This window comes from Acinonyx jubatus, chromosome B2, assembly GCF_027475565.1.
Source record: "Acinonyx jubatus isolate Ajub_Pintada_27869175 chromosome B2, VMU_Ajub_asm_v1.0, whole genome shotgun sequence".
NCBI classification, from domain to species: Eukaryota; Metazoa; Chordata; class Mammalia; order Carnivora; family Felidae; genus Acinonyx; species Acinonyx jubatus.
Window position 1 is genome coordinate 134,402,860 of NC_069385.1, and position 13,705 is coordinate 134,416,564.

General features: G+C 50.6%; 1 protein-coding gene across 8 annotated transcripts in view; it reads right to left on the minus strand.

Moving 5' to 3' along the window:
* Positions 1–13,705, minus strand: part of GFOD1 (glucose-fructose oxidoreductase domain containing 1) — a 114,435-nt gene that overhangs the window by 48,885 nt on the left and 51,845 nt on the right. For 2 of the 8 annotated variants that reach the window (XM_027040314.2, XM_053223171.1), the window contains exon 1: positions 2,549–3,870. The exons of 5 other annotated variants lie outside the window; for them this stretch is intronic. In XM_027040314.2, coding sequence (XP_026896115.1) covers positions 2,549–2,693 — 145 coding nt within the window. In that variant the 5' untranslated portion in view covers positions 2,694–3,870. Of the gene's footprint in view, positions 1–2,548; positions 3,871–3,891; positions 4,758–13,705 lie in introns of those variants that run through there. One more of the 8 variants, XM_015071380.3, reaches the window with a different exon arrangement.

Sequence of the window (13,705 nt, forward strand, 5' to 3'; positions counted from 1 at the left end):
GTAAGGATGAATTGACTGCACAGCAGGTGTCAGGCACATTGAGAAGATGGAAACAAGGTAAGAGGGAAAAGGGGCTTTCTAAAGGTGAAGGCCTTGGGGCTCCCATCCTCTTCTGCCTGGAAGAGCGTGGGTAGCTCGTAGGCAAGAAGAAAGGTATTCAGCCCCAGACCTGGCTTAGGCCTGTCGTTTTTGGAAGCCAGCCACGCAAAAATCCAAGCAAGACACACAGCCTGGGTGACGCGTGGCTGATGAGACAAGGTCCTTTTGCTACATATGAAGCTGTTGGGGATGATTCTCCCGGCATGGAAGAAGTTTTATTTTCTTATCCCACCCTTCAAGCCATGAAGCTTCTGATATCTTGAAAATAATGAATATGGATGTCCTAAAGGGGGGCACAGAGAAGCCTGCCCTGAATTCAGACCTGGGCCACCACTTGTAGGAATCTCTCTCCTGGAAGCCCAGGTGAGTGGCTTGATCGGTCACCTCTGCTGTATTTCTTCTTATATTCTTACTTAGAGGTGTAAGATGTTAAAGCAGAAAGGCATCTTGGAAGTCAAGCTCAGACTCCAGTTAAAGCTTAAGAAGTAGTCCCACCATCTGACACCGGTTGAATGAAAACCAAGTTCTTCTGAGCACTGGTCAAGCAAGAGTCTTCCTGTTATCCTGGGAAATGTTTCTCAGTCCCTTTTGCCGATATCATCGATAATACAAAGCCCCAGAAGGAAGTCAAAAAGGCAGAGAAGCCAACAGACGTTTCAAATGCATCCTTAGCAACAGCAGTCAAATTATGGGAAAAGCCCAAACGTCCATCGACTGACGAATGGACAAAGAAGATGTGGAATATTACTCGGCGATGAAAAAGAACGAAATCTTGCCATTTGCAACAACGTGGATGGAACTAGAGGGTATTATGCTAAGCCAAAGAAGGCAGTCAGAGAAAGACAAATACCGTATGATTTCACTCATATGTGGAATTTAAGAAACACAACAGAGGAACATCGGGGAAGGGGAGCAAAAATAAGATAAAAACAGAGGGAGTCAAACCCTAAGAGACTGTTAAATACAGAGAACAAACTGAGGGTTGCTGGCGGGGTGTTGGTGGGGGGGTGGGCTGAATGGGTGATGGGCCCTAAGGAGGGCACTTGTTGGGATGAGCACCGGCTATCATATGGAAGTGATGAATCACTGAGTTCGACTCCTGAAATCATCACACTGTATGTTAACTGACTTGGATTTACATTTTCAAGAGTCGAAACAAAACAAAAAACAAAACAAAAACAAAATGCCTCCTGACGAAGTGTCTGTTCCCTGTTTCCTGGTCAGCCCGTGTCATTGGGGAGCTGCAGCAGGTGGTTCCTGATTTTGTTTTTTTCCCCTTAATTTCCCATCCAGCAGAAGGCTTGGCATGGGGGGAAAGGGAGCAGATGGCTTTTGCTCGAGGCCAGGCTGCCATGTTGGACCTCTCCTGCATTTCCTGTTGAAGAAAGAACGCAGAAAGAAAGACTCATGCCAGTTGAAGGGGTGAGTGTCTTTCCAAAGGAGATGGCTGTGATTGGAACCTGGAGATCAAGATTCCAAAAAAGGAAACAGGCTATTTTAAAAGCTCTTACTTTGCCCTGTGGGAGGTAAGGATGCCAGAGAGCTGCCCGGGACTCTACTGGCCAGAGCTCTACTCCCAAGGGACAGAGTGATGGCAAATGACACCTGGCCTCCCTACAGCGTAGGATACCAAATGGGCCACTCCTGGATCTCCACGTTTTAAAACGGGACCTCAGGGACGCCTGGGTGGCTCAGTCGGTTGAGCATCTGACGGTTGATTTTGGTTTGGGTCATGCTCTCACGGTTCATGAGATTGAACCGTTTGGGGCTCCGTGTTGTCAGTGCAGAGCCTGCTTGGGATTCTCCCTCTCCCTCTCTCTCTGTCCCTCCCCCAGTTCTCTCTCTCTCTCTCTCAAAATTAATAAACAAACATAAAAGAAAAAACAAAAGTGAGACATCAGATCACACTGCCCTCCTGCCAGCCACCCTCCGATGGCTTGGTGGCACCCTGAACAGAGAAGCCCCGAATCCTTACCATGGCTTACTGAGCAGTCCTTGATCTGCCCCTCCTCCCACACAACCCCACACCACGGCCCCTCGGCCCTCTCCCCGTCACTCGTTCCCTCCCAGCCCACCGGCCTCCTCTTTGTCAGGAACACGCCAACACATTCCCGTTTTGTGCTTGCTGTGGTTTCCACCTCCAACATGCACCCTGGGAATGTCCCCAGACATTCACACATCTCGCTCCCTCGCTTCCTTCCATTCTCTGCTCAGCTGGCACATCTTCAGAGAGCCCTTCTCTCGTGACCCCAGGAGACCAGCAGCCCCCCCCGCCCCCATCACTCTTGGTCCTCCCCCTGCTCTGCTTTCCGCAGGGCCACCATCATCCCCTTAGGGGACACCATCCCCCACGGGAAGGTGTGTGACCTCCGTGCGGGCAGCGCTTGGTCTGCTTGCTACCCTGTCCCCAGTGACAACGGCTGGGACACAGAAGGCATCCAAAACATACCTGCTGGCTTGCGCGGAACCGAGCCCATGCCTTTCAACCTGGTCTGGAGGAAGAAAACTTGATTTTCACGGGAAAACCCAAGGCCGGCGGGCCCCCCTGACTTCTCTGTATACACAGGCTTGTTTCCAAATATATATTCTCCCATTTGTCCGCATCGGCGCCGTTTTTAAAAGGCGACACCCCACCCAAGCCTGCGGACATGCCACACGGAGCCAGGCAGAGAGACCCGGTGGGGAGGGCTCAGCAGTGGAATCCCCAGGGAACGGCTCTCCTCCCGCTCAGAGCCCACGCGTGGCCCTGACCCTCAGGAGAAGACCCCCTCCCACCTCCTTCCGAGAGACCGCTAAACTCGAGAGTGGAATGCTAAGGAGGTTAACAGTGGAAGAGAAGCAGGAGCAAAGATAAAAGCTGCCATACACCAGGATGGCCTCCAGAACCCTCCTGAAAACGTCCCGACTCCGTGGGAATAAAGGCAGAGTTTTTCCTTTCCAACTTCGCATCGGATGGACACCCAGGAGAAGACCCGACGTCCTTTCTTCTAAGTCTCTAGAATAAACTAGATAGTCCTTTTAGCTCTCTGCACTTCTGGTTAGGCAGCTGGCTGATGCCTCTACTTTGACAAAGGACTGATTTTTCAGAGTCTTTAGGAAGAAGTAGGCACAGGCACGTTCCTCCTTTGTGTGGGAGTAGAAGCTGGCTCTAAAGCAAACCTGCACGAAGCATGTTCCAAGCGTGTTTTTTTTAAATTCCATGCCCAGTAACTGTGCTCTGAGAAATCCACTCCACACGGGATGTCATAAATCAGGCAAAAAGTTATATGCTAAGATAGTCATCTAAGCACATTTATACTAGAAAAAAGAGCTGGCAACAACCTAAACGTCTGAACATAAGAATTATTTTGTGTGTAAAATTCTTTAAAAAAAAATTTTTTTTTGAACATTTATTTATTTTTGGGAGACAGAGACAGAGAACGTGTGTGGGGGGTGGGGCAGAGAGAGGGAGACACAGAATCCGAAGCAGGCTCCAGGCTCTGAGCTGTCAGCACAGAGCCCCACGCAGGGCTCGAACTCACAAACCGTGAGATCGTGACCTGAGCCGAAGTCGGCTCAGATGCTCAACCGACTGAGCCACCTGGGCGCCCCTTGCGTGTAAAATTCTTAGCCCAGTGCCTAGGACACAGTGAGTATTCAATAAGGGGTAGATATACAACCTGTGTTGTGAATAATTACAGAAAATGTGGTACACTAGATGATGAATAATTTCTTAAGCTTCCCCTCCCCCCCTCCATTGGTGTGGCCACATGCATATCAAAATCTGAGCGAAAGAAATACTTGAAGAATTACCTTGCAGTGGGAGACTGGATATCTGCCGGTATTGTCAGAAAAAGCCCCATCAAATCTTTTTCCACCAGCCCGAGCCCCCTGTATTTGACCAGTGCACAAAAGGCACATGCCGCCCCCAACACCTGTTTTCTCTCCCCTGACTGCGGCTTTATTCATCTTTACTAGCCTTTCCTCTGAGAGGCAGCGGAGAAAAACCTCATTCTGTAATTCAGTCAGCATCTTTAGCGTCTCTCACTTTTTGGGACTTGGCTAGGATGAACGTCACAGGGGCTGGACGCCCCTCGTGTCTAAGGCGGGTCCCTGGAAGAGTGCAGAAGGGTTTGCTGGGCAAGCCGAGCCTCCCTCTAGGGCTGTCAATCAAACAGACCCAGCAACTGGGAAGCAGCCAGGGGCGAAATCCGAACTTACTAGCTGCAGCTCCTTTGAGGAGAAATGCATCCAAGGAATCCCAGGGAACGGTTGGGGCCCCTCCCCTTTTTCACTTCTGTACGTACATCCAGGTGCAAACACATTTGCACACGCAGACCTACTCACACAGACACACACGTGAAGACACGCACAAATAACACATGCACACGCAAATACACAATACACAGGATCGCCCTCCCTTTTCCGCTAATGATGCCCTTCTCCTGGGAACGCTGTAATCCAACCCTTGCGCTCTAGTGACAACAAAAAGAGCCAGAAGATTCAGGGTGTATGACGCCGTGAAAACCCCAAGTGCTACCATAGCTGTAGTATTCCGGTACGGCCGGAAGGGACTGGAGAGACAGGCCACCCTGCAGAGAAGGGCACTGGGGTTCCTCAAGGGATGCTGGGTGTCCCCAAGATGCTACAGCACAGACTCTCTATTCTTTCCCCAGTAAATCCCTCCCTCCACCCCCCCCCGCCCCCACTAACCACGAGTTAGTCTCACTAACACCTCCCCAGGACAGGTGCAGACGCTCCCAAAGAGCAGAGCGGAGATGCTTAGCGCATGTCCACACTTGGACCCTTGGCAAGTGAGTCACTGTTTCAGGCAGATGAGAAGAAGAGAGAAAGAAAAAGGAAACCCACATTCCTTTCGATTGAGATAATTTCTATTTTAGAAAGCCAGCTAGCAGAGTAGACTGTGAATACGAATGACTAGCGATTTCACCCCAGGAAGTATTTTAAATCCACCTTGCTTTTCTTTTCTTTACTTTTCTTTTCTAAGTTGTATTTATTTAAGTAATCTCTGCACCCCACATGGGGCTCGAACGCACAACCCTGAGATCAAGCATCGCGTGCCCTGACTGAGCCGGCCAGGCGCACCCCTACCCCCCCCCACCACCTTGCCTTAATTGGTGGTTTCTTCAACATCCGATGCTGCTTGAAATGCGGATTCTTCCAGGAGGGAAAGCATGTGTGGGAATGAACGTGGCACCCACAAAGTGCTGCACCCCTTACAGCTGGTTTACTGAAAACTTTCTTGCCACCCAAGTAGGTGACAGTCTGCTTCACTTCCAAAAGAAATCAACAGGCAGAAACCCCAGACAGCATTACGTTTGAGGACACATCCAAAGTGCCCAGCGAAATGCCTGGCAGGCAAAAAGCAACATAAGCACCAGACCCCCTCGCTCCAGCATTCGAGTGAGACAGACTCCTAATGACAGCTGAAATTCATATGCAGTAATGCTGACAAGGACACTCCTGAGAAAACAGGACCGGTCCATTTATTGAGCACCTGCTGTGTGCACAAAGCACTGGGCTAGCTGCCCTCCAGAAGGGTCACGTGTCGCCCCGAGAGTACAGCTAAGCCCACTCTCCCATACAGGGGAGGATGCTGAGGGCGCTCAGGCTGCGAGGCCAAGGTCATTCCGTAAGTAGCTCAGTACACGACACCCTACCTCCCTAGCTCAGCTTCTTTACGTGCAAAGAAAACTCCTGACCTGCAGATGTGATACTTCTGTTCCCTGGGATGCCGACTGAACGCGCTGCTCTCATTTTGCAGGCACCAGGGAGCGGGCAGCCGCAAGGGCCCGGAGGCAAGCAGAGGGAACGACACCCCTGGGGACCGAGAAGCACAGGTCAGGGTGGATGGGTGAGGCAGGGACTCCCTCCAGCAAGGGACGACCCGGTACCCTGCAAGCAGGATGGGACTGGGAGCCAAGCAGCAGAGGACAGAGAGCCCGTTGCCAAATGACACAGGCTCTTTGCAGGGCTCTCCTGCTTTGGGAATGAATGGCTGGGAGAGTCCACTGGGGAGAGAACACAGCCCTGGTGCCAGAAGTTTGGGGTTCGAGTCTCGGCTCCTCTCATTTCCTGTGTCTTGGGGCAGGTTATTTAACGTCTCTGGGCCTCAGTTTTCTCCTCCATGAAGCAGGAATAGGACGGCATTTCTTCTGTGGTTGTTGTGATGAGCAAGACTACGGAAAAGCATTTTCAGAAAACACAGGAAGCTGGAAACGGCCCCGGTGTGGTTCTGTGGGAACCCGCAGAATGAACCAGAGGTAGGAGGGGCCCCCAGCATGCTGAGTTTTTCCAGTCTGACTCAGTCGTCTGGAAATTACATTCTCAAGGTCATGCAGAGTCTGCCCAGAACCCAGGGCCACGTGTCTTCGCACACAAATCAAGCCCCTGCAAGCGAGAATGTGTGTGCAGGACGGCTGGCCTTTCGGAAAAATCCAGAAACTGTGCAAGAATCCAAATGGACAAAAGGAGAGACTCGAGGGAGGTAGCAGAGGCGAGCAAACTGTAAAGAGTTCAAAACACGATTTTTTTTTTTTTTTTTTTTTGCAAGGACCGCTTACAGAAAACTTCCCTGATGCTTTTGGGACACTCGGTTCACTGAAGTCTGACGCACCCACGTTTCACAAATGCCCGACTGCAGTTGGTAAGGAAGGAAAGTCTGTGCCAGCATCTGCTATGCCGGGAGCTCCCTCGGTCTGTGAACATCTGAGAGGCCCGGGGGGCGGGGGGCGGCCTGCTGGGCACCTCTCCATCGTTAGCGTGCCCCAGGACATCAGACTGAGCCTCCTGACCCTGAGGCCACCAAGCACGGGATGGGACTACCAAACTTTGAGGCCAATCTTGCCAAGAGAGAAAACCGACCAGTCCCTGATGGCAGGCTACTGACTGCTCCCTTTTCAAGCAGCTCGGAGCCGGGCAGAGCACAGAGTCCTGACGGCACGCCCAGCGACAGCAACATAGTCAACATTCAAAGACACGCAGGCCTGGGGTGTCTGAGCATCTCGGGGCTGGGAAAGTCCAGGTGGGAACCAGTGACTTTTTCCTCCCAAACATCTCTGAATTCCACATTCCCTTTCCTTCGTGGCATTAGAAAATAAAAGGGGGTTGGGGAGGATGCCGGGGAGGCTCAGTCAGTTGAGCCTGCGACTCGTGATTTAGGCTCAGGCCATGATCTCATGGTTCGTGAGTTCGAGCTCCGTGTGGGCTCTGCGCTGATGTGTGGAGCCTGCCTGGGTCTCTCTCTCTCTCTCTCTCTCTCTCTCTCTGCCCCTCCCCTGCTCGCATGGGCGCTCTCTCTCTCTCTCTCTCTCTCAAAATAAATAAACTTAAAACGAAGAAAACAAAAGGAAAACCAGCCCATGTGCAGTGTGTGGAGAAGGCTGGGTCCCAACCACATGAACTTCCCTTGCACTGGTCCCAGTGCCTCTTCTGACTAAACGTGAGCCTGGCTGGGTCCAGGGTGCCACCAGTCGCTGAGCCCCATGAAAACGGGGGCGCTGGAGAGGAAGTGAGGAGGCGTGCACGTGGAGGCTGGGGGAAGTGACACCCAAAGCCCCGCGGCAGCCTGTGAAGACACACACTTGACGTCTCCATTTTCCGGTCCCCTTCTCAGCTCGGGCACCCAGGGTGACTGCGTCGGCTGCTCGTTTCCACCGCCTTGGACACCCAGCACGTGAAAGACGGCCTCAAGTTTAAGAAGAAAAAAGGTTCAAGGGTTCACATCGTGAGGCTGAGGTGTCTCAGCAATGTCTCCAACGGAAGCACAGGGAACTTTCTCTGAGGGAGTCCGCCAGCCCGTGCCCCGCTGGGGCGGGGGAAGGGATCACCTACGCCCCCGCACCGCCCTTCCATGCTTCCCGCCTGTGACCTTCCGTCAGGGGCAGAGAACTTTCTGATCACTCAGCCGCTCTGATCAACTTCCTGCCTTGCCTTCTGGTCTGCTTAAAAAGTACCGTGTTGGGGAGCCTGCGTGGCTCAGTGAGTCTGACTTTGGCTCAGGTCACGATCACACGGTTCGTGAGTTCGAGCCCCGCGTCAGGTTCTGTGCTGACAGCTCAGAGCCTGGAGCCTGCTTCGGATTCTGTGTCTCCCCCCCCCCCCTCTGTTCCTCCCCCGCCCATGCTCTGTCTCTCTCTCTCCTTCAAAAATAAATAAACGTTAAAAAAAAAAAAAAAGAACAGAACAGAAAATAGAGTGTAATGCATGGAGTAAAGGAAGTATTACCCTGCAAAACTTCTTTTATATGTTCATATATTTATATATTTTATAACATATGTAATATGAATATCGTACATATTATGTGTTATTTATACGTATGTAACATATGTTATTGTACAAATATGCTGATGTGGAAATATTGGTTTGGCAAACTGTATTTTTCGAATGTGATCACGTTACTTCTAGTCTCACATATTCTAGAACCTTGCCACTTCCGGATGAAGAATTAGAATCTATGGCTCTCCTCTTGAATTTAGGTGGGTCTTTGTAACTGGCACAATGGGAAGAAAGAAAAAAAAAAAAAAAGCAGAAGTGACACAATGTGGCTTTGAAGGGTCAGTAATAATAAAAGGTGATGCAGCTTCCAGAAGACTCCCGCTTTCTCTCAGGATGCTCTCTTACAGAATCCAGCCACCATGCTACGAGGAAGGCCAAGCCCCACGCAGGTAGTTTCTGCCAACCATCCAGGCTGAGGTACCAGAGAAGAGCCAGTGTCAACAACCAGACAAATGAGTGAGTGAGCCTTCGAGTGATTCTAGCCTCTTGCCCTCTTTAGAGCTACCCAGATGATGGAGCGTGGAGCAGAGAGGAGCTGTCCCTACCAACCCTGCCCAAATTACAGACCTAAGACCTAAATATATGGCTGGTATTGTTCCAAGCCACTAAGATTTGGGATAGCTCATTACGCAGCAACAGAGAAGCAGAATCAGTCAGTGGGTTGCAATATAAAACATACGTTATCTCTCACTATGGATCATGTTAAAAAAGTTTGGGAAACATTAGGGGCACCTGGGTGGCTCAGTCAGTTAAGTGTCCGACTTCAGCTCAGGTCATGATCTTGCGGTTCATGAGTTCGAGCCCCACATCGGGTTCTGTACTGACAGCTCGGAGCCTGGAGCTTGCTTCAGATTCTGTGTCTCCCTCTCCCTCTGCTCTCTCTCTCAAAAATAAAAAAACATTAAAAAATTAGGAGGGGGAAGTGGGTGATGGGCATTGAGGAGGGCACCTGTTGGGATGAGAACTGGGTGTTGTATAGAAACCAATTTGACAATAAATTTCATATTAAAAAAATAATTAAAAAACATAAAAACGGGAAAAAATTTTTGAAAAAAGTTTGGGAAACATTGAACTAGACCATCGGTACAAGGGAAACTTACATGTATTCACACATTTTTCTATTCATTTATTCACTTATTTACTCTATAAACATTTACTGCGCCTAGTACTATGCTGGGCATATTAATATACTATTTATCCCATTTTCCCAGCATCCTTGAAGGAGCCAACCTCAAAACCCAAAGCTTGGCAGAAACCATTGATGTTTGCAGCCTGTGCTCCCAATGGCACATTTCACAGAAAAAGCCACTGTCTCCACTCTCGACATTCACAAACATCGATACGAAGGTCATGTCTCCCCGCCGACATCCTCGCTCTCCTCTGTTGGGGGCCTTCTCCCTCATCACTGACTCAGCCCCAGCCTGTCCCTCTGCACACCAGGTAGCTTCAGAACCCACCCTGAGCAGCACGATGTCAACACAAGAAGCTACAGGTGCAAAGGTACAGATCAGTCAAGGAACAAAAGACAGCCACGGCCCCAACTGACGACCAGATTTCGTCTTGGCCAGATGACTTTCCAGAGTGATAAGACTCTTAAGAAGCCAAGAGAAGGGGGAGCTCCTATTTCTACGTCTACTCTGATACTTCTTTCAAAGTGAAACTTGAAGGAAGTTTCCCCATCTGGTCCCTTCACCTCTGTCTCGGCCCGCTCAGGCTGCCGTAGGGCTTCAGGCTGTGGGGCTTCAACAGCAGACATTTCTGCTCACAGTTCCGGAGGCTGGGAGTCTGAGATCAGCATGATTGGTTCCCGGCGGGAGCCTCTTCCTGGTGTGGAGACGGCCACCTTCTCCTATACCCTCAAATGGGGGACAGAGATCATCGCTCTGGTGACTCTTCTTAGAAGGGCACTAATCCCATCATGGCGGCCCCACCAGCCTCATGACCTCATCGAAACCTACTTATTTCCCCGAGGCCCCGCCTCCAAAGACCATCACAATGGGGGTTAGGGCTTCCAGGTAAGAATCTGGGAGTGGGGGGGATACAACACTCAGTCCACGGCACCTTCCTCTCCTCGGGACACATGGTTCCTCTTGCAGCTCCACACCTGCCAACGGCCTGTGCACGATCACAGCAGCCGCTGGGGCTGTTCTGCACAGAGGATTGTGCAGCCTCTATCTCCTGCCTATCTTCCCGTCTCAAGCCCTGACAGAGGAGCCCACTGAAGCTGGGCCCTGAGAGAAGGCAGAAGACGTCAATGAACAAAGCAGCAGAGGGCCCCCGACCCACTTCCTCTGAGGATCCCTGGTCATAAAACACTTCCTGTCAACAGTCACCGGTCATGTGTGCAAGTTAATTAGAAATATGACCATTTACTCACCTAGCCCTGGTCTGTTCATCAGCATGTGACTAGGCCACGGTCTGCTTACAACAGGGTTTGTCAACAGCAGCACGAGGGACATTTTGCACGGGCTCATTCATTGTTGGGGGTGGGGGGGTGACTGCCCCGCCCTGTGGGATATTCACAGCGGCATCCCTGGTTTCTACTCACTAGATGGTGATAGAACCTCCTTAGCTGGGACAAACAAATTTACCTGCAGACATGGCCAGATGTTCCCTGGGGGGCAAAGTCTCCCCCCGGGAACCGGGTTGATCTGCAGGAGGGAGTCCAGTGGTGGGGAGAAGGCCACAGGGGTCCTCCAGATGGTGTCCACTCTTTCTCTCCCCCTCCACCCACCTCACATCACATTCCGTCTCCTCGGTGAGTTTCCCCTGCCTTCACCCAGCTGCCTGTGGCTTCCTCCCACTCTGCCACGAGGATCAGCAGAGAACAGATCCCTCCTTTCAAGCTTGATGGGAGGATCAGTCCATACAGCATCACCCTGATCCAGTTCCTAAAGGTGTTGTCTGCAGACCATTTGTTCAAAAAACATTTTCAGCGGGGCGCCCGGGTGGCTCGGCCGGTTAGGTGGCCGCCTTCGGCTCAGGTCATGATCTCGCGGTTCGCGAGTTCGAGCCCCACGTCAGGCTCCGCACTGACAGCTCAGAGCCTGGAGCCTGCTTCGGATTCTGTGTTTCCGTCTCTCTCCGCCCCTCCCCTGCTCACGCTCTGTCTCTCTCTTTCTCAAAAATAAAAAAAAATAATAATAATTTAAAAAATATTGAAAAAAAAGAAAAAAAGAAAAGAAACATTTGCGAAGCCTCCTTGTACGGCCTCGCCAAGTCCTTAAATACCAAGAGAAAGTAAGCAGAGACCTGCGAAGCACCACGTCCTGGGAGAGCCTCAAAGTCACAGACAGACGGCTTCACAGCATGGCAAACCCAGGAGTCCAGTGCCCGACTGGGGGCTCAGGCTTGAAGGACACGAGGAAGGAGTCGACGTCCCCCAGAGAAGCCATGTCACGGCCAAGCTCCAAAGTCCAGTAAGAAGCAATCAAGCAGGAGGAGCAGGGAAGGCCTTCCTTGAACAGGGGGTCGGAGGAGGCACAGTGGGTTCTTGGGAGAACGGGATGGGGGTCAGTGTGCTGCAGAAACACCAGGGGGGAAAAAAAAAACCAAACGGCAAGACAAAATGTGGCTGGAAAGCCAGAGGCCTAGAGAATTTGCCACACGCTCAGCCAATGTCTGAGGCACTTCAACTGACAGGCTACCTGTGGCAGCAAAGGTCACTCCACAAACTCACACAGTCCTGAGAGGCATGGGTTCCCCAACCCAACACCGCCAGGGCAACCTCAGAGCTGCTCCTTTCTAGAATTTTCTCTCGTGGGTATCTTCGGGCACAGGCTGTGTGCTGTACTTGTTACCCTCTCTTACAAGACCCTTCTTGTAAGAAGCTGGGAGTCTGTCAACCTCTCGCTACCCACCTGGGAAGGGGGTGCCAATAAAAAAAAAAATCAAGCAACTAAACTCAAGCACAGAGGAACAGAGAACTCTAGAGGAAAGTATCTTTGATTTGTAAGAAATGATGGTTGTCAGGGCACCTGGGCAGCTCAGTTGGTTGAGTATCCGACTCTTGATTTCAGCTCAGGCCACGATCTCACGGTTCGTGAGTTCGAGCCCCGCGGTGGGCTCTGTGCTGGCAGCACAGAGCCTGCTCGGGATATTCTTTCTCTCTCTCTCTCTCTCTCTCTCTCTCTCTCTCTGCCCCTCCCCTGCCCCCACATGCCTTGCCTAGGACTCAGACTCGGTCCAAACTCAACAACGGGTGTTCACAACAGGGGTTCATTGTCCTTCCTGTGGACAAAGGGCAGGCCCTCAGAAATGGGCTAGCCTGGGATTCTCAACTCTTGCCTTTTATCCATGGCTAACAGGCTGAGAAAAATTTAGTGTCTTCCCCAACTAGTTTTCTTCTAAAAACCCAGTATTATAAATATAGTAGTTGGGCAGTGGAGAGTATGACAGAGAGGATGTCAGCTTGTGTTCATGTTTCCCTGTGTGATTAGAATGCTAATATCAGGGGCGCCTGGGTGGCTCGGTCGGTTAAGTGTCCAACTCTTGATTTCGGCTCAGGCCATGATCTCACGGTTTGTGAGATCGACCCCCACGTCAGGCTCCAGGCTGAGCATGGAGTCTGCCTGTGATTTTCTCCCCCTCTCTCTGCCCCTCCCTTGCCTGATCATGCAAGCCTCTCCATGGGGTGGAGAGAGAGGGAGATTAACAGTTCGTGGTTTATTCTTTGGAACGTTTGAAATCTGAATCACACACATGTACTTCCTGTACAAAAAAAAAAATACACACACACACAAATGAAACAAGTGTTGAAAAATTAAATTTTGGAAGTAAACAAAAATTATTTTTAATGTTTATTTATTTTTGAGAGAGAGAGAGAGAGAGAGAGAGAGAGAGACAGAGTGTGAGTGGGGAAGGGGCGGAGAGAGAAGGAGACAGAATCCAAAGCAGGCTCCAGGCTCTGAGCTGTCAGCACGGAGCCTGATGCAGGGCTCGAACTCGCAGAACGTGAGATCGTGACCTGAGCCGAAGTGGGATGCTTAACTGACTGAGCCACCCAGGCGCCTCAAACAAAATTTAATTTTAAAATGAAAACAAAATAGGGACGTTAAAAAAAATAAAACAAATCTGACACTACAGGGTATAAAATGAAAATAAGTTTTCCCTCACCGATCCCTGTCTCTTCCCCAAACGATTATGAACAGTTGCTTGTATAGCCTCCTAGAATATTTATCTTTTTAAAATAATTAACCTAAATGGGAGCATGCTATACATGCTATTTCACACCTTCACTTTTCACCTAAAATCTTGGGAAATCTTTCCATATCCGTGGATATGTATCTAAATCCTGGTTCTACTTGTTGTATATTATATCGTATTAATA